Raw genomic sequence first — 21,712 nt, forward strand, 5'->3', positions numbered from 1 at the left:
TGGTAGCTGTGGTTTCGATAATGATAGTGGTGGATGGTGGTAGTTGTGGTGATAGTAGTTCAGTGGATGGTTGTACTTATGGTGATGATGGTGATGATAGTTTTAGTGATGCATGTTATTGATACTGGGAGTCAATGTTGTGATGTTAATTGTGGTTGTGATGCTGCCGATACTGATGGTGATGATGATGATTGATGATGATGATGGTGATGATGATGCGAGCAGTATTGGTAGTTTATCTTCACTGACAGCTGTGATGGTGGTAGTTGTGGTTATTAATGATGCCACTGATACTGTTTATTGGTGATGGATAGTGGTAGTTGTGGTAATGTGTGTGGATGGATGTTGGTAGGTTATATTAGCGCGAAGAGGTGCAATATCGCAGTCTTTGATGATATTGCTCTCACCAGAATTGATCACTCCCTTCGTCCTCTTCCAGCCTGGCGATGGTGGTAGTTGTGGTTGATTGTGGTGGTTGTGCTTGGAGGTGGTAGTTGTGGTTGATTGTGGTGATTGTGACTAAATTGTGGTAGTTGAGGTGGTGTTTGTGGGTAAATGGGTAGGAATGGTGATGGGTTTGGTAGGCATTGTAGTGGTAGTTGTGGTAGGGGTGATTGTTGTGGTAGTATGGTGGTGGTTGTGGTGGTATTTGTGGTTTTGGCGATGGTTATGCTGTGGTTGTGATGAATGTAATGGTAGTGGTGGTTGTTATGAAGTGGTAGTTGTGGTTAGTGGTGGTGATGGTGATACTGTGATGATTGTCGTATCCGTGGTTGTGGTTGTGGTAGTTGAAGCGGTGGGTGTGGTAAGAGAGTGGGCGTAGTGGTACCTTGGTAGGGGCTGTGGTTATGGAAGTTGGAAGTTGTGGTTGTGATCCTAGTGATGGTACAGTAGTTGTGGTGGTATTTTAGTAGTGGTGGTGATTGTGGTACTGTGGTGGTGGTGGTGGTGATAAAGTCGGTAGTAGTAGTAGCAGTAGTAGTAGTAATGTCAGGTAGTATAAGTAGAGGTAGCTGTGGTAGTAACATGGAACAGCTGCGGTAGTGGAAGGTATAATGCGGTAGGAATTGTGGTAGTTGTGGTGGTGGTAGGGATTACAGTGCAACTGGTGGTAGGAACTGTGGTAGTGGTGGTACGAAATGTGGTGGTTGTGATGGTAGGAATTGGGATGGAAGTGGTGGTAGGTACTGTGGTAGCTGTGGTTGGAATTATGGTAGTTGTGGTAGTGGAAATTTTGGTAGCTGTGGTATCAGTCGTGGTAGTTGTGGTGGTAGGATGTGTGGTTGCTGTAGTGTTAGGGATTATGGTAGTCGTGGTGGGAATAATGGTAGGTGTGGTGGTTATTGTTAGTTGCGGTGGTGCGAATTCGTGGCGATAAATGTGGTAATTGTGGTAGTAGAGATTGTGGTGGTTTTGGTGGGAATTGTGGTAGTTGTGGTGGTCGTATGGTGAGTGTGGTGGTAATTGTGGTAGTTGTGGTGGTACGAATTCTGGTAGTTGTGGTGGTACGAATTCTGGTAGTTGTGGTGGTACGAATTCTGGTAGTTGTGGTAGTAGGAAATGTGGTAGTTGTGGTGGTAATCGTGGTAGTTGTGGTGGTAATCGTGGTAGATGTGGTTGTAATAGTAGTAGTTGTGGTGGTACGAATTCTGGTAGTTGTGGTAATCGTGGTAGTTGTGGTAGTAAGAATTGTGGAAGTTGTGGTAGGAGTTATGGTTGTTGCTGTGGTGGCTGGTGCTTTGAGCCGTGTATATAATAATTAGTAGTGAAGTTGTTTGTCGCTCTGCTAGCAATTGTGGTAGCTGTGGTAGGAATGTTGGTAGTTGTGGTAGCGATGGTGGTAGTTGTGGCAGAAATGTTTATTGAAGGGGATGGTAATATTTGATGTTGAACAGTTTTAATGTTGGTCGTTGTAGCGATGGTTGTGATTGTGGTTGGAATATTGGTTGTTGTGGTCACGGTATTGGTAGTTACGGTGGTAGTGTTGACAGCAGAGTTACTGATGTTGATAGGTATGGTAGTGATGGTAGTTGTGGTGGCGATGTTGGTAGTTGTGGTAGGAATGTTGGTAGTTGTGGTAGGAATGCTGGTAGTTGTGGTAGGAATGGGCGTGGTAGTAATGCTGGTCGATTTAATTGCCCGTGGGATATGGAGGTGCGACAGCAATTGTCCTAGTGGTGGTAGTTGTGGTAGCAATATTGGTGAGTGCGAGGAATAGTGGTAGTTGTGGTAGGGACACGGGCAGATGTTACGGTTATTGGTAGGTGTGGCAGAATATTAGTAGGTATTTCTGTTAATAATATTTGTAGGTGCCGTAATAATATTGGTAGTTGTGGTAGGAATGTTGGTAGTTTTGGTAGCAATATTGGTAGTAGCTGTGGTAGGAATACTGGGAGTTTTTATAGTAACATTGGCTATTTTGGTAGTGAAATTGGTAGTAGCTGTGGTAGGAATACTGATAGTTTTCGTAATAATATTAGTTATTTTGATGGTAATATTGGTAGAAGCTGTGGTAGGAATATTGGTACAAGTGGTAGTGATCATGGTGGTGTTAGTAGAAATATTAGTAGTAGCTGTGGAAGAAATATTGGTAGTTTTAGTAGCGACATCGGTAATATTGGTATTAATATTAGCAGTAGCTGTGGTAGGAACAATGGTAGTTTTGGTAGTAATATTAGTAATTTTGGTAGTAATACTGGTGGTAGCTGTGGTAGGAACAATGGTAGTTTTGGTAGCAACATTGGTAATTTTGGTAGTAATATTGGTAGCACACGTAACAGGCGTATCCTGCAAACAGAAAATACCACTTTGGCATGAAAATAGACGGATATTGGCAGAATGGGTAATTGTGGTGGCGATGTTGGTAGGTATAGCGTGCGGCAGCCAAGGGAATGTTGGTAGTTGTGGTAGGAATGGTGGTAGTTGTGGTAGAAATGGTGGTCGTTGTTGGAATAAGTAATTGTGGCCAGTGTTGTTGTAGCGTGTTGAGGCTTGGAAAATATTGGTAGTTGTGGTAGAAATGGTGATAGTTGTGGTAGGAGTAGGAGTAGTTGAGGATGGAATATCGTTAGGTGTGCTTCTTTAGGTATTGGTAGTTGTAGAAAGTGGTAGGAACAATGTTATGATGGCTGGTAGTTGTGGTAGGAATACTGGTAGTTGCAGAGACGTTTGTAGTTATAGGAATAGTAGTAGTTGTTGTGGTAGTCATGATTTTAAGAGCTATGGTGGTTATTGGAATTGCAGTTGTGGTAGGAATGTTGGTAGCTGTGGTAGAAATGATGGTAGTTATTAGAATTTTGGTAGTTATGGGGGTGTTAGTAGTGGTAGGAATATTGATAGATTTGGTAGGAATGTTGGTAGTTGTTGTAGGAATATTGGTAGTTTTTAGAATTGCGGTAGTTGCAGAGATATATATTTGTGGTAGGAATGTTGGTAATTGTGGTAGGAACATTAGCACCTGTAAGAATGTTGGTAGTTGTAGATATATTGGTAGTTGTGGTAGGAATATTGGTCTAATGCGGCAGTAGAATATTTGGTTGTAAGAATATTGGTAGCAATAGAAATGTTAGTAGATGTGGTAGGAATATTTGTGAATGTTACTAATTTCGTGGTATGGATATTGGTAGCTTTGGTAAGAGCTTTGGCGGGGGTGACAGGTTTGGCAGTAGAATGTTGGTAGTTGTGGTAGATGTGGCGAAGAGTAGGCATAGTGGTAGGTGTGGTGGGAATATTTGGCTTTGTTAATGGGATGTTGGTAGATATGGCTGGTATTTTGGCAGGAATAATGGTAGGGATAATGGTGAATGGTAGGAGCATTGTATGGTAGGTTGGGTGCCTCTGCCATCTACCCACAGGACTTCAATTGGTTTCCAGTACTCCGAAAAACCACGTACTACGCTGGGTGGTAACCATATATGCAGAAATCAACATGTGGGCGCCTGGTGGTTAAGTGAGTTAAGGTGCTTAGGTGTGGCTCATAAGGGTTAAGTCCAAGCGTCGGCTGGGGTTTATTGCTCATATAATGCCATTCAGGGGCGTGGAACTGATCACCTTCGCCTAAATGCCTGCACTGAGTGGCCTAGCCCAGGGCACCTACGCTCCTGATGTGGTACTACAGAACTGGATGATGGATGGATGGTAGGAATTATTGGTATTTGTGGTAGTAATGGTGGTTACTGAGGAAAATATATATGGATGTGGTTGGTTTATGCAAAAATATTGGTATGGTAATTGTGGTAGGAATGTTGGTAGTGGTATTTGTGTTGGGTGGAATGGTGGTAGTTGTGGTATGGATATTTTGGATGTGGTAGGAAAGTTGGTGTTTCTTATAGGGTTGGTATTTATGTTTTACAGATATTGGTGTGTGTGTGTGTGTGTGTGTGTGATACGATTATTGCTAGATGTGGTGGCAATATTGTTAGGTGTGGTAGGATTATTGGTGGGTGTGGTAGGAGTATTGGTGGGTGTGGTAGGAATATTGCGTGTGGCAGGAATATTGGCGAGTGTGGTAGGAATATTGGTGGGTGTGGTAGGAATTTTGGTGGTCAGGCGAAATGTTGTTGTGGTGGGAACAATCAAAACAAACCATGTGTCTGATGTAATGACGCTGCTTTGTCGTACGTGTGTGTGTGTGTGTGTGTGTGTGTGTGTGTGTGTGTGTGTGTGTTTGTGCTTTTTAGGATGCATTACTTGGGTGCGTTTCCCTAGTGGAAGTTATGTATGTGTGTATGTATATATGTGAGTATTGCATGTGTGTTTTTGTGTGTTTTGTGTGCATGTTTCTTTGTGTGTGCGAATATCTGTATTTGTCATGTGTGTATTTCTGATGTATGTATGTGTGTATACTTTTGAACGTGTCGTGTACGCGTATATTTCTGCCTGTGTATGTTATGCCATGTTTTGTACATATGTGAGGACGTGGACTGCAGTGTTTATCATTTAAATATATATTTCTCTCTCTCTCTCTCTCTCTCTCTCTCTCTCTCTCTCTCTCTCGTTGTTATTGTGTCAGTGTATTGGAATGTGGACATAGCTTCAGTAATCCACCTATGAAACACCAACAAAGAGCTGCTAGGAACACCGCATTTAGGTTTCGTGGTACAGTTTTGGTGGGTATATTTTTACGGGATCGGTGGGGTCATGTGGAAGGTGACTGAACGAGGTGATGTCGAATTTATTCCCACTGATTTTATCGAACCCGCAGATTTATACTTCAGCCCGCAGCGTACCGTCCTAGCCACCCCTCCACTCCTGTCCCATCCACTCCGCCACTCCTGTCCTTTCCACTCCTCCACACCTGTCGTTTGTAACTGCTTGGGTGTGTGTTTCTTTATGTCAGATGAAACTATGTCGTGATGTAGCCTAGTTAAAAGGTAGCCAACAGACTCTTGCCAACATTTTATCGTGTCTTCTGTATTTTTGTATCTTGCCTTGTATGTTTTTTGTATCATGCCTTCTATATATATTCTCAAAACGCTAAGCACTGTCCTTGCTTCTCATACTCTTGTTTTGTGTGTGACGTATTGCTACCTCGTAAAAGCGATACAGGTAACATCTTCAAATGCCACAGTCGTAAGGAAAGTGTCGGCGAAGTTCTCATGGCTGTACACACACACACACACACACACACACACACACACACACACACACACACACACACACACACACACACACACACACACACACACACACACACACACACACACGTCATTAATCAGGCAGTCGATGACGTCTGAATTAATTTTGGTGTGCGCAGTTTTTCAGACAAATATTTCTGAATAGGTGATGTAATTTATATGCAGTACAATATAAAGATCCTATCCACTCCCCCACTCCTGTCCTATCCACTCCTCCACTCCTATCCTATCCACTCCCCCACTTCTGTCCTATCCACTCCTCCACACCTGTCCTATCCACTCCTCCACTCCTGTCCTATCCACTCCCCCACTCCTGTCCTATCCACTCCTCCACACCTGTCCTGTCCATCTCTCCACTTCTGTCCTGTCCACTCCTCCACTGTTGTCCTTTCCACTCCTCCACTCCTATCGATTGTAAATGCCTGTGTATTAAAAAAAGAACATAAACAGGCTTGAGAATTTACTGGAGGATATTTTTAGACGTTTCGGCCACTATTACAGGATGTGAAGGCGTCAAATTGCAAGACAGTCTTCTTTTTTAATCGTTATATCGTAAACAGAGTATCTCACCCCAGTGGCTTGATGGATGTGAAAATGAACAATTCTTCAAACGCAAATGATTTTGTTAATCTTTTTCCTCAAATATTATAGCTCCTTTAATTGATGGTTTATATAATTTTGAACTGTAGGGTATCATAATGCTTCGTCCAGCTTTTACAATGATACGTGCATTAAAAGGGATGATACTTCTATTGTTGGCTTTATAGTAATACGTAACGTTCAAACAGTGACGGTGTTGTAATTAGAAACTCTCACCACTTAACCGTGCATGCATATTTGCCAAGTAATTAGCAACAATAATTAGCCCTTTATTTAAAAATGCCTACACCTTTTTTATCTGTTGATTTACCATACCTGTTAACCTGCAAAAAACCTGGGTCATACTACTTAATTGCCACTTAGCTGCCACTGCCCTGCCATTAACCTTGTTCATCATATAATTATCTCAGCGACTTATCTACACCTGTCATTACAACGCCTGTCATTTAACCATAACCTAAAATTGATCTGAGTTTATCATTCCTGTCTCTGCCATTTAACTATACCATTTAACTGTACGTGCCAGTAGTGAATCAGTCACATAGGAACACCTGCGGACAAAAATATCATTCCACCTTTAGAAGTCGAAAAATTATGAAACCTTGTAACAATAATTTGAAACGTTCATTAGCCCCTAAAGATTGGCATACCGGGATCTGAAAGTTATCGGTCAGTCTCGTTATTTATCGGTATAAAGTAGATATGTATTCATATCCGTGACTATTCCTACCACTAAACTCTACTCCACGGTGCTTTAGAGGGACGCCTTCGTGTGGCGGCAACGATATAACCAGGCGGCTCCATTCCCCAGTTCTGAAGTTCCCTCATCTCTCTCCCTGTCTCCCGAGAGGATGAAGGACTGCAGGAGGAGGGCAACTTCAGCATGCAGTCCACCGCGTTAGCATTTCGGATGAACCTGGGCCACAGTTAAAACAAAGCAACATCCATCCTAGACCTACCTGATCCCTAACCCTACCCTTCACCTAACCCTGCCTCCTTACGTAACCCTAACTTAACCCTGCCGCCACACCTAACCCTGCTCACATGCCTAACCCTACCACTCACTTAACCTACACCCATACCTAACCCCACCCTTCACCTAACCCTTCCCGTCAACTAACCCTGCCCCTCACCCAACCCTGCCCCTCACCCAACTCTGCCCCTCACCTAACCTTGCTCCTCACCGAACCCTGCCCTTCACCTAACCCTTCCCATCACCTTACCCCACCCTTCACCTAACCGTTCTCCCATATCTGACCCCAACCCTCACCTAACCCTGCCCTCGTACCCAGCTCCACCCCATACCTAACTCACCAAACCCTAACCCAACCCTACCATCCTACCCAACTATTCCCCATATCTTACCCTACGCACACCTAACCCCGTCTCTCACCGAACCCTAACCCAACCCTTCCCTCATACCCAACCATTCCTCATACTTAACACTACCCCCCACCTAACCCTACCCTCACCTAATCCTCCCCCCACCTAACCCCTTCTACCCACCTTATTGACGGAGTTGTCGTTAATTAGCCAGGTGAGGGAGGGGTGGTACTCAAAATTCCGTGCCGTACAGGTGAACCAGCGCTGGGATCTGCCGCCATCACCCATTTCCGGGCCCTGGGTCAACTCTGGGGCTTGCAGGGGCTCAGCTGGGGGAAGAGAGGGTGGAGGAGTTAGTCAGGGGATGTAGGGGGAGGTAGGGTTTGTCAGGGGGTGAAGGGGGAGGTAGGGTGTATGTAGTAGAGGGGGTGTTAGTCAAAGGTGTAGGGGGAGGTAATGTGTATGTAGTGGAGGGGGTGTCATTCAGAGGTGTAGGGGGAGGTAGGGTGTATGTAGTGGAGGGGGTGTTTGTCAGGGGTGTAGGGGGAGGTAGGGTGTATGTAGTAGAATAGGCAGCGGGAGTACCTGGTGGATACAGATGACAGGATGAGTGTGTAGTAGATTCAGATAAAGAGTACAAGTTCATAGTGGATTTAGGTAAGATGGGAAGTACAAAGTAGATTAAGAGAATGGGAGGATTGTGCAGTAGAGGTAGATAAGAAAGGGGAGTACGTGGTAGATTCAGATAACAACGGTACATAGTATATTCAGATACCAGGAGGCCTATTGACGTGCAAGGTGGTAATCTGCTGGAGAAACTATACCCTTTTTACCTTAACTTGGCCTAAAATTGCCACCTCTCCACCTTGAACAGTGAGTTGTACCAGTAGATTAACACTGGAATATGATGTTAGCCATTAAAAAAAAAAGGGGGCTATGGAAAAGATATAGAGTTGTAGTACTGTCTTACTCTGTCTCTGAGCTACGTGAAATAAGCGTCAAAAGGACAAAAGTCAGGGCCAAGTTAAGGTGAAAGGACTGTAGTTAAGCTAAAGTTCATGTCTACCGTACGATTATAAGGGAAAGATGGAAGAGTCACATGATTCTCCCACACACCAGTTTTTCCAGCGAAGTGTGGGAAATAACACCGCACCGTGAGGACAACAAAGGTAGGGATTTTTATGTGAAAGAAAAGCATCAATTTTAGTCTCCTGGAAAAGGTGTATAAAGGAAAACAGTCGTAATTAATTTCGTTGGGTCCTGCGGGGTCGAAAATAATGCATAAAATCGCTTTAGGGGAGAAGTGAAGGAGAGGAAGGGGTGAGAAACGTGATTAGTAGAGACAGAGGTAGGTAGGTAAGGACTGGCTGAATGGAAGGAAGAAAAAAAGACAGAAAAAAGAAAAAGAAAGAAAATGAGCTAACTCTGTTCTTATATATTCTAATGCCCATATTCCCGTCTGTTCAGGAGGCTCCCTAACATCTTTTCCTAAGCGATTTATTTTGCTTATTACACCTTACTCTTATTCATTGTTATATAAATCCTTCAATCATCGCCTTACTCTGCATAAATAACGTACAGAAGGATATTAACCAGTCACATTCAAAAATAAATCGCTAAGGAAGAGTTGCTAGGGAGCCTTCTTACCCCACGATATTACTAGTCTTGGTGTCGTAATTTCTGGAGAGAGAGAGAGAGAGAGAGAGAGAGAGAGAGAGAGAGAGAGAGAGATTCATGTGCAAAGTACGTGAAAGGAAAGTTCAGTGTGTGTGTGTGAGAGAGAGAGAGAGAGAGAGAGAGAGAGAGAGAGAGAGAAATATTCATGTGTAAAGTAACTGAAAGTAAGGTTCAATGTGTGTGTGTGTGTGTGTGTGTGTGTGTGTGTGTGAGAGAGAGAGAGAGAGAGAGAGAAATATTCATGTGTAAAGTAACTGAAAGTAAGGTTCAATGTGTGTGTGTGTGTGTGTGTGTGTGTGTGTGTGAGAGAGAGAGAGAGAGAGAGAGAGAGAGAGAAAGAGAGAGAGAGAGAGTTTCATGTGCAAAGCAAGTGAAAGGAAGGTTCAATGTGTGTGAAAGAGAGAGAGAGAGAGAGAGAAATATTCATGTGTAAAGTAACTGAAAGTAAGGTTCAATGTGTGTGTGAGAGAGAGAGAGAGAGAGAGAGAGAGAGAGAGAGAGAGAGAGAGAGTAGCAACTGTCGAGGGGTAAAAGTTTAGAGTTAGTGATGAAAGTTATATTTTTTTGTATCTGTAAGCGAGCGAGAGTGGGAGTGATAGATGAGAGTGAGCTTTTGGAAACGGCAGTGTATTGTGAGAGAGAGAGAGAGAGAGAGAGAGGTAGTCTGGAGTCTCGACGTCTTAATCCCTGTTGATTCTCTCTCTCTCTCTCTCTCTCTCTCTCTTCCGTCTACCTCCTTTTTTCCCTATTTTGTCGTGTCTTTTCTTTTCCCTCCTTCCTTCCTTTTCTCCAGTTTCTTTCCTTCCTTTTCAATCTTCCATTTTCCTCTCTCTCCCTTGTTCCTTCCTTCCTCTTCTTTTCTCTCCTTCCTTCGTTCCTGTTTCTTCATCCTCCCTTTCACGCGCTCTCCCTCTCAGCCTTCCTCATTCTTTCCCTCCCTCCCTCCCTCCCTCGTCTCTCCTTCTTTCACCAGTTTTGCGTTTATTCTCTTTCATGTCAGTTCTTTCTTCTCTTTTTTCCTTCTTTCCTCTCTTTCGAATCTCTTCCTCCTCATTCGTTCCTCTCCTCCCTCCCTCACGTCCCCCTCCTCCTTTTCTCCCTCCCTGTATCCTTCCTTTCTTCCTTCTTTCTTTCCTTCCTTTCCTTCTTTCCTTCCTGTTTTCTCCTGCTCTTTTTCCCCCTATCCATTCTTTCTTTCCATTCCATTCTTCGCTTCCATACTCCTTCCCTCCCACCATCCTCTTCCCTCTTACCTTTCCCTCTCTCCCTCCTCTTTCCTTTCCTCCATTTTCTCTTTTCTCTTCCTTTTTCCTTCCTCTCCCTCCTCCCTTCTCCCTTAATTCTATCATCTCCTTTTTCTTTCTCCCCTTCCCTGCGCTTTATAATGGTATATTTTCTTGCTCTCTCTCTCTCTCTCTCTCTCTCTCTCTCTCGCTTATGCAGAAACACATGCATTTCCATACAAATCTGGAAGTAGACAATCCCAAACAAACACATTGCGACAAAAACACACAACGGGGGCAAACAGAGCAAACAGGCCCTTAGAGAGAGAGAGAGAGAGAGAGCCATCCATTCACTCACCGACACCTCAACAAAGCCAGCCTACTTTACTGTATATATCCCGTCTCTCTCTCTCTCTCTCTCTCTCTCTCTCTCTCTCTCTCTCTCTCTCTCTCTCTCTCTCTCTCTCCAACCTATCAGCCGAGTAATAGGGATCACTCGATATTGTTTCGTACATTTTCGATCCAATGGAGACAGCGTATAAGCAACCCTGTTCACTTTTTACGATGATTTATGGAACACCTGTATAAAACACCTGTATAGAACACCTGTATGAAACACCTGTATGGAAACCTGTATAGAACACCTGTATGAAACACCTGTATAGAACACCTGTATGGAAACCTGTATAGAACACCTGTAGGGAACACCTGTTGAGAACACCTGTATAGAACACCTATATGGTCACCTGTATGCACTTATATGATCAACTTGAAGCCCCTATTACAGTCTGTACTCAGCAGCGTTACAGAAAGACCAAGCATGTTACATTATACATCACACTTCTGAAATTATCGCCAAAAAAAAAAAAAGGGGGGGGGGCCATTTCCAAAATTTCGTGCCAAAATTATCGTTAAAAAGGGAAGGGGGGGGGGAGGCTTCTTCCAAAATGTCGCTCTTCCAGTTTTCATAACGTGGGATTAGGAGGGTTTCCAGTGATGATTAGTTATTTACCATTAATCAGAGTGACGCAGGTAAGTCGTCAGGTGAGATGTAGGTGTTAATGTAAACCTGACCCTCTTAAATGTCCTCTTAACCCCTTCAGTAACTGGAGGTGGTATTGCTGTGCTACCTGCCACCTCTGGACAAGTTTCTTAAGATTGGGAGAGGCCGTGTGACGTGACGGGGGTAGTTATAGTTTCCTTTTACCCCTCGCACCCTGATGTCTCCCCTTAAATTACCCCTCGCACCCTGATGTCTTCCTTAAATTACCCCTCGCACCCTGATGTCACCCCTTTAAATTTCCCCTCGCACCCTCATGTCTCCCCCTAAAATTACCCCTCGCACCCTGATGTCACCCCCTAAAATTACCCCTCGCACCCTGATGTCACCCCCTAAAATTACCCCTCGCACCCTGATGTCACCCCCTAAAATTACCCCTCACACTCTGATGTCACCCCCTAAAATTACCCCTCGCACCCTGATGTCTCCCCCTAAAATTACCCCTCACACTCTGATGTCACCCCCTAAAATTACCCCTCGCACCCTGATGTCTCCCCCTAAAATTACCCCTCACACCCTGATGTCACCCCCTAAAATTACCCCTCACACCCTGATGTCACCCCCTAAAATTACCCTCGCACCCTGATGTCTCCCCCAAAATTACCCCTCGCACCCTGATGTCTGCCCCTAAATTACCCCTCGCACCGTGCTGATGTCACCCCCTAAATTACCCCTCGCACCCTGATGTCTCCCCCTACATTACCCTTCGCACCCTGGTGTCTACCCTTAAATTACCCCTCGCACCCTGATGTCTGCCCCAAAATTACCCCTCGCACCCTGCTGATGTTACCCCCTAAATTACCCCTCGCACCCTGATGTTTCCCTTTAAATTACCCCTCGCACCCTGATGTCTCCCCCCTAAATCACCCCTCGCACCCTGATGTCTCCCTTAAATTACCCCTCGCACCCTGATGTCACCCCCTAAAATTACCCCTCGCACCCTGATGTCACCCCCTAAAATTACCCCTCACACCCTGATGTCACCCCCTAAAATTACCCGTCGCACCCTGATGTCACCCCCTAAAATTACCCCTCACACCCTGATGTCACCCCCTAAAATTACCCGTCGCACCCTGATGTCACCCCCTAAAATTACCCCTCGCACCCTGATGTCTCCCCGTAAGATGAATGGAGACGTCTCAAGACATCAATAATAGAGTAAGAAATCGTCATCGGATGGAAGAGGTTAAGATTTCACAGGACACTATCTTCATTTTCTTTATTTACTGAGGATCCGCGGTGGCTCAGAGTTAATGTATTGCGTCCCGGGCTGCAGTACCGTAAGGTGGGATAAACACTTAGATGGTGTGGAAAAAGTCCTTCAAGTGGCGTAGCCTATCTTGGTTCTTGTCCGTTCATACCGACGAAATACACTGACTGATACCACGCGCATTCGCGCACACACACACACACACACACACACACACACACACACACACATCCAAACACCTGTTCACCCATCGCTTCTAGCCCACACACACACACACACACACACACACACACACACACACACACACACACACACACATCCAAACACCTGCACACCCATCGCTTCTAGCCCACACACACACACACACACACACACACACATCCAAACACCTGCACACCCATCGCTTCTAGCCCAGCCACTCCTCTCTCTCTCTCTCTCTCTCTCTCTCTCTCTCTCACATCCATACACCTGCACACATACCCAGAACCAGGCCCCTCTCCCCCATCCCCAATCTCTCTCTCTCTCTTTCTCTCCCGCCATAAGGTCCATGTTTCCCCCGTGCTCTTAGGGCGGGTGGGCTCTATGTGATGGGGGCAGGGAATAGGGGGTCAGTATTGGCTGGCTTGTCGATACTGAAAGGAATAATAAAACCCTTACTCCTATGTGTTTGTTTCCGTGTGTGTGTGTGTGTGTGTGTGTGTGTGTGTGTGTGTGTGTGTGTGTGTGTGTGTTTGTGTGGTGTGTGTGTGTGTGTGTGTGTGTGTGGGAGGGGGGGAGATGTGTGCGCGGAGGTGTGTGTGTGGGGGGAGAGGTGTGGGTGATGGTGTGTGTGTGGGGGGATAGGTGTGTGTGTGTGGATGTGTGTGTGTGTGTGTGTGTGTGTGTGTGTGCCATAAGTATTAATTTCTTATGCATGTGCAGTATATAGAACTGAATGTGTGTGTGTGTGTGTGTGTGTGTGTGCGTACTGGTGCGATTTTGCATGCACATACACAGGAGCGATAGAGGGTAAGTGAGTGAGTAGGTGAGTTTGTATGTGTATGTGCGGTAAAGAGATACAGTGTTTGTGTACGTAGCAGCGAGGGGGGAATCAGCTGGTGTGTACATGAAAGAGAGAGAGAGAGAGAGAATTTGACTGACTTTAACACCCCCCCCAACGCATGCGCATTCACAAATAAAAAAAAAACGGAGGAAAACATAGACAGAAAGACTGACAAGGAGAAAGAGACATTGTGTGTGTGTGTGTGTGTGTGTGTGTGTGTGTGCGTGCGCGCGCGAACGAGCGACGGGCGGCGTGGAAGGGGGGACTAGCGAATTGTTTGTTTACATATATGCATAGAAATCGACAAGACGGAGAGAGTGGAATGCCTGGCTCCCTCCCAAACTGTTTCTGCCATTCCATATTATTACCTGTTCATTCCTTAAAGCTACCTGGCTCGACGGGGCTCACAGTTTTATCCTGGGACGTTGAGGATTATTTACATTTTTTCTCTGTTTCTTAAGACGGTTTTGTTCAGCTTAGAATATCTCGGACTCAAGGGGTTAACGCTTTCAAACTATTTAGGAATTTGCTCTTGTTCCAGACTAAACTATCCCTATTTTAACTTGGCCTAAAATTCCCGGTCTCTCCAACTTTATGCTCAACTGTAATAAAGAGGTTAGCATTATAATATGAGTGTTAATGAAGAATAAGTACTATGGAATGGATTTTGAGCCGTAGTATTTTTTTTTTTCCTGCCCCTGAGCTATGTGAAATAAGCTGTAAAATAATGAAAATCTCCTCTAAGGTGTGTTGGACGAAATATAGTGCCGTAGTACAGCCCTTTAGGATTTAGTACAGCCATTTGGGATGTAGTACAACCATTTAGGATTTAGTACAGCCTTCGAGGATTTAGTACAGCCATCGAGGATTTAGTACAGGGTGGCTGAATCGGTAGAGAGGCGGCCTGCAGTCCTAATGGACCCAGGATCGAATCCCGGCTGGGTTAGGGAACAGTTTACGGATTTTAATTTCCTAAAAGCAGACTTTCCTGATCAACCATGTGACCCGCCGACATGTCGTAAAAATACCCTCGCTGATACCAATACACCATTCCCTTATGAGACAGCCCTAGCATGTATTCAATTTGGATGGTGGGTGTTAGCGCCGAAGTGGTGACATGTGGAGGTGTAGGAGGACTACTGGGCCTTGGGATAGGTCACTGCTCCCGAAACACAGGCCCTGAAGCCTTTGCCCAGAGTCGGACACGTAAAAAAAAAAAAAAAAATGATGATTTAGTACAACCATTTAGGATTTAGCTCATTTAGGATTTCAGTTTCATGAAGCATTCGTCAGGTATTCATGATTTAAAGTTACCATGGCCAAGAATACTTAATATTTATCTTACTCCCTTTATCCCAAAATGAACGGATCTTGAATTTGGCGCTCTGTTGTCTTGTTTTTTTTTTTTTTTTTTCTTTGAGGGAACAATCTTGCGAGTTCCTGGCCTTTGGTTCCTTCTTCCTTGCATTAAAAAAAAAAAAAATCTAAGAGGGATTTCTCCTTAGCTGAGTAAAATCGTCTAGGAGCAGCCAGTCACCCCCTCTCTCTCCGTTTTAATCTATGGCACTATAATTTCTCTCTCTCTCTCTCTCTCTCTCTCTCTCTCTCTCTCTCTCTCTCTCTCTCTCTCTCCAAACGAATTACGTCATCCAACCTCTCTAACCAAATCTTACCCTGATAAAGTTTGCCCAGGCATATCCAACCAGATTTAACCTAACATACGTAGCTAATCCAATCCATTCTTAATCTGATGAGGTCTGTCTAAGATATTCTACTAGATCTCAACCCAGCACCACCCAACCCAAATTAACCCATCCCAACCCAGCCCAGTCCAACGCAAGCCAATCCCAACCCAACCTATCTCAGTTGAACCCACCCTAACTCAACCCATGCCAACCTAGCCCAGTCTATCGCAGCCCAACCCAACCCCGTCTAACCAGATCATAGCTTCATCAAATTATCCATCGATGTGGTATTATGGACGGGAGCCAGACTAAGGACTAAGGAAAGATCTGTACTTCTGCTCTTCAGAGAGAATGTGAAGAGAGAGAGAGTTTGCTGGGTCCTGTGTGTGTGTGTGTGTGTGTGTGTGTGTGTGTTTAGCTGATAAAAGGATTAGCTATCAAATGTTCGCTCCATACTGTCAATTTTTAAAGCCAGGTCCCTATTTTTGATCTTGGTACGAACAAGGTGGGGTAAACAGACGCTGCTTAAAGGCCTCATAGTCGACCCGGGAATCGAACCCGTGACCTCTCCATCGCCGGTCGAGTGTGCTTCCTGTTACACCACCGCCATCCTCTGCGCTAACCTATATTTTGGTCACTTTAAATGGGTGTGTAATTCCCGTGTCTCCACCTTGAATGTTGAGCAGTGATAGGCGATAAACAGTAAAATATGTTGACAGTCACGAAGAAGCGCTATGAAAAGGATATCAAGCTGTAGTACCGTATTGCCTTTTTCTGCCATTCAGGTACTGGAAATAGGGTACAAAAAGGATGAAAATCTCTAAATTAAAATAAACTGTAACTTTGTCCATTTTATATGCACTCTCAACTCTACCTTCTTCCTGGCTAGTCTGTGTTAAGGATTATTTTACAGCAGGATAAGTTTTTCCTTTAGCTCAGAAATATTAGCTAACAGAGGAGAGTAAAAAGTAGAAGAGGTGAAATATCAGGCAACCTTTTCTCCCCGACACTGCCTTTCATCCTGCATACTCTGTTTTTATTTATTTGTTTATTTATTTATTCATTTATTTATTTATTGTTCGTTCTATCCCACAGGTGTTGCGAGTGATTTAACCAGGTGAAGCTCTGTAATGTGAAGCCAGGACATAAGAAGCTTCATTGGTGAGTACATATTTCTATGACCGTTTTACGCGTTTAATTTGTCTAGTCTGTTTTATTTTTACTCTCCCCAGACGATATTATGTAGGTTAGCAAAGCCCCGAGTGCTAAAAAAGTTAATGATGGCTGTAAATCCGTTTTTTTAATCCAGTGGCATCTTTTTCGCTGTATTTTGAGAAGACAGAACCCGTAGTAGCGAAAGGGTCAATTAAAACAATACCTAACCCTTCAAGTAAAAAAAAAATCTCCCCAGGCTGATTAAATTTGTGTGGCATTGGCAAGAAGAAAATTTATATGAGGTAAATAAATATGGCTCATTTTACTGTTCGCTGTTGTGATGGGTTCTTTTTTTCCTTCATTTCATTTATCATAGCGGAAAATAAGGGGATAATGATGATGATGATGATGATGATGATGATACCTCTTGGCAAAATCAGAACACAATCCCATTTCCTCAGAAACAGCTTGGTAAATATGGTAAATATGTTTTTCTTGGAAGGTTTGGTTTGCGGGCTCCTGGCCTTTGGTTCCTTCTTCCTTGCATTAAAAAAAAAAAAAAAGGTCAAAATAAGTAATAGGAAGGGTAGGTGGAGGGCAAGCCAGGTACAGGGGACAGACGGTGGAACAGAAGATAGGGTTATTGGACAGAGGTGTGGTGCAAGTGTGGTTATTCGATTTTGGGGACTGGGATGAGCCTCTGAGCACCCACCCTGCAGTCTCACTCGCAATCACTGGGTCTCGAATTCATGTCAAAAGCGTCCGCCAAACATGAGGCCAGTACCAGACCGACCGAGCCACCGAGTCGCCTTCGTGGGGTGTCACTGTGAACTAATGCAAAACTGGAGAGACGTGCTATGTTCCCGCCACACCCAGCCAGCCTCACATGACCAGTACAGAGAAAACCACTTTTGTTGTAATGGCCTCGTGGGTCGTGTAACACCTCTTCCCTAGCGATTTATTTCGCCTTTTACATTCACAGTGCCCTCTTGTGTGTTACTGCTTCAAATTGTCAGTATTAAAATGCTAAGGTGTAATAGGCAAAACAAATCGGTAAGGAAAAGGTACAACGAAGCATTCCTTAGGGCACGACTTCTATACACACACACACACACACACACACACACACACACAGCGAGCAAGCCGCCTATTATACACGAGTCACCTGCCTGCACACTACACCCTAAAACTCGAACTCTGCGAACTTTCTGGCACTTCCCGGCAGAGTTCTCCCTCCCCCTGGGCATCCCTTGGCAGACTCTCCACCTCCTCACTCCACACCACCACGTCACCTGTCCCCCACGTTCTCCTCGTCATCGTCTGCGTCATCGTCGTTGTGGTCGTCGTCCTCATTGCTATATTCACCAGCTCGCTCTTGAACACCTTCGGCTTCACCTAACCCTCTACTATTTTCACTTTAACCTGGCCTAAAATTGCCATCTCTCCATCGTGTATGCTGAGTTGTTACAATAAATTAACATTAGAGTATTATGTTTGTCACGAAGAAGTGTTGTTGAAAGGATGTAGAGCCGTAGTAGTTGTTGTTTTGTTGTATTTATGTGTGTGTGTTTTTTTTTCACTGAGCTACTTGCAGTGATTTGCAAATGGACGAAAACCTAAGCCAAGTTGAGGTTAAAAGAGTATGATCCAGAAGTGAGGACTCTGCGGCTGGAGGGCAAACCTTGAAGCATCAGGTCAAGGATTTCTCAATACAGAGAGAGAGAGAGAGGGAGAGAGAAAGGACACTGACATCTCCTTACGATAGGTTAAAGATTCCGTGGACATTTTTGCATAAAGTTACCGCAGCTTTTATTCTTCAGGTTATTGTGTCCGATCTTTCTCCCTCATATCGTAGTGCGTTTACCTTGCCCCTCAGGATGTCGTTTGTGTGACCTTCCCTTTCAGTCTTCAGTCCGTTTTACTTCTTATGCCGTAGTGTTTCCTTCTTCCCTTCGTTCTTGAGGAAGTATCTCGCCCATCTAGCTTCAGTTCCTTCATTATTAACCTCAGCACAATTTAATCAAGTCTTTTTTTTTTTTTTTTTTTTTTTTTCTTGGAGGGAACGATCTTGCGGGGGTCTGGCCTCTGGTTCTTTCTTCCTTGCATTAAAAACAAAAAAAAAGTCGACAGTGTGTATACATTGTACAAAGTCTGAAACGGAAATTAAACGCTTGAATCTCTTCCTGAATCTCTGTCTCCAGTCTCAGTCAGTCGGGAAAAACTCTTACAGTACTAAACAAAGACACTGATGATGAAAAACAGTACTAAACGAAGACACCGACGATGAAAACGTTGAGGAAATGATGGAAGCGTTAAGGAAGTGAAAACGTTGAGGAAATGATGAAAAATGTCGAGGAAATGATGAAAAATGTCGAGGAAATGAAAAACATTGAGGAAATGATGAAAAACGTCGAGGAAATGTTGAAAAACGTCGAGAAAATGGTGAAAAACGTCGAGGAAATGATGAAAAACTTTTAAGGAAATAATGAAAACGTTGAGGAAATGATGAAAAAGTTGAGAAATGATGAAAAAGTTGAGAAATGATGAAGAGCGTCGAGGAAATGATGAAAAACGTCGAGGAAATGATGAAGATGTTGAGGAAATGATGAAAACGTTGAGGGAATGATAAAAAACGTTAAGGAAATGATGAAAAACGTTAAGGAAATGATGAAAGAGTTGAGGAAATGATGAAAAAACGTCGAGGAAATGATGAAAAAGTCGAGGAAATGATGAAAAACGTGTAGGGAGAATAAATGTCGTCTTCCCACGCCTCGTTATGCAACCAAATAAAAGATATATACCGCCCGCCAGTACCCTTGGTAAAAAAAAAATAACAAAAAAATAACAATAAAGGGTGGTAAAGAGAAGAGGGTGATTTATCTTACTGTAGTGAGAACACGGGGTAATATTTTTGTTATTTATGTAGGCTATTTTTTTTTTTATGTATTTATTTATTTTTTGAGAGCGAATGGGTAACATTTTTGAGCGTATTGTTTATATGTATTATTTATTTATTTATAGTTTATTATTATTATTATTTTTTTTTTTTTTTTTTGAGAGAGAGAGAGAGAATGGTATACTTTAGGGGATTTTTTTTTTTTTTAAGTAGAGAAAGTGTGATATATCTATAGAGGACTTTTTTTTTTTTTTTTTTTTTTTTTTTTTTTATAGCGGGAAGGGGTAATTTATAAATGTATCTGTCGTAGCGAAAACACACGGTCTTGTAATTTTGTAGTAAGAACACACCAAGAAAGAACACACCATTTTCCTAGGAAGAACACAGAGTTATGTATTGACTGTAGGAAGAAGTTATTTTCCCAGTGTATGAGAGAACGATTTATCTGTCGAGAGAACACGGGGTAATGTATATGGTGTAGTGATATCATGGGGTTGGAGAAAGCTTCATACTTGTAGAAAACAGGATAATGTAGGAACTGTAGAAAGAACACAGGGTATCTACTGCTGAGAGAACACGGGGTAATGTATGTACTGTAGGGAGAACACGGGGTAATGTATGTATTGTATCGTGGACAGAGGGTAATGTATTTTTTGCGATAGTGAGGAACGAGCACGACACTGGCCTTGTATTAGCGATCTGCACTTTACGCTACGCCATAAACCAAAGCCTCTTCTTTACGGCAGGAGGGGGGAAGGGGAGGGAGTTAGGGAAAAGGGGAGAGGAGGGGAGGGGGTTAGGGAAAGGGGTAGGGAGGATGGGGTAGAGAAGTGGGTTAGTAGGGTAAGAATGGAAAAAGGGAGAGGGTGATGATGGATGGATGGAAAGAGGGGGTAGAGGAGAGGAGGGAAACAGGAAAGAGAAGGGTGGAGAAGAGATGAGTGGAAGGAAGGGAAGGGAAGTGGAAAGGTAGGAATGGAAGGGATGGAAAGAAGAGAGGTAGAGCTGAGGAAAGAGATAAAACGAGGATGGAGAAGGGAGAAGGATGAGGGAAAGGAAAGAGAGGAGAGGGGGGAGAGAAAGGTAGAAGAGGATAGGATGGAAGTAGGGGAAGGGGAGGGACAGAGGAGGGGGTTAGAGGGGAAGAGAGAGAGGATTGGGATGACTGAGAAGAGAGAAGATGGAGGGAAGGAGGAGAGAAGAATGACACAAGAATGTTAGAGGATACAGGAGGGGGAGTAAGTGGATGATGGGTAGTGAAAGAGGAGGGGAATGTCGGAAGGATGAGGGGAGGGGGACGGAAAGGAGAGAAAATAGAGAGAGAGAGAGAGAGAGAGAGAGTTGCTGAAGGAGGGAAGAGGAAGTTAATTTGGAAGGAAAGACTAGAGGAGAGAGAGGACTGAGGCGACATCAGAGAAGAGAGAAAAGAGGAAACGAGGGTTGGAGAAGAGAGGGATGAAGAGAAGAGGGCAAGGAAGAGAGGGGAAGGGAGGGGAGGAAAGTGGATATAGTTTGAGAGAGTGAAGGAGAGGAGAGGGAATAAAAAGGAAGAGAGAGGAGGAAGGGAAGTGGACATGACTGTAGAGAGAGCACTGCATGAGAGAGGGAAGGGAAAAGAAGGGAGGGAGAAAAGGGAGAGATCTGGGGGAGGGGAAAGAGTTATATATGGGACAGGGAGGAGAAAGGGAGAACAGGGTAGAACTTAATCTAGGGAGCCGTGGGGAAAAAACAAAAAGACAAGGTTAAAAACAATCTTCATTTCCCTTTTCAATTCGATATCCTCTGAAGTCAGTCCTCCTACAAGACAATTTTCTTGAGTTTAATTAAGAAATGTACCCTGTGTAGTGAAGGATTTAGTCTCCATCAACCACTTCAGTACGATGGTGTCATGGTCGGTTATTTAGAGGGTAATTAAGGGATATTGACTGGTTAATGAGAAGTCGGGTCATTTTACAGATCCCTGTAATTCGTGATAATTAATCTGATTTTCCTTCTGGCTTTTTATATTTTTTAAGGGAGAGTTCTCATACTGAAGGGATTAAGGGGGAGGAGGAGGTTTGAGAGAGAGAGAGAGAGAGAGAGAGAGAGAGAGAGGGATAATGTAGTTTAGTGTTTAAAGGCAATTAATCAGAAGGGAACAGACGAGAGAGAGAGAGAGAGAGAGGGTGGGATAATGTGGTCTAGTATTTGAAAGCTGTAAATCAG

General features: G+C 43.9%; 1 protein-coding gene across 1 annotated transcript in view; it reads right to left on the reverse strand.

The window, feature by feature from the left end:
* The window catches only part of LOC145393717 (uncharacterized), a 242,797-nt gene that overhangs the window by 16,787 nt on the left and 204,298 nt on the right, over positions 1-21,712 (reverse strand). The window contains exon 4 of the mRNA XM_080267763.1: positions 7,743-7,888. Within this exon, the coding sequence (XP_080123889.1) occupies positions 7,743-7,888 (146 nt within the window). The remainder of the gene's footprint in view (positions 1-7,742; positions 7,889-21,712) is intronic.

This window comes from Coenobita brevimanus, chromosome 25 (genome assembly GCF_032717465.1).
Source record: "Coenobita brevimanus isolate Jiangsu-jjx chromosome 25, ASM3271746v2, whole genome shotgun sequence".
In the NCBI taxonomy this organism is placed as follows: domain Eukaryota; kingdom Metazoa; phylum Arthropoda; class Malacostraca; order Decapoda; family Coenobitidae; genus Coenobita; species Coenobita brevimanus.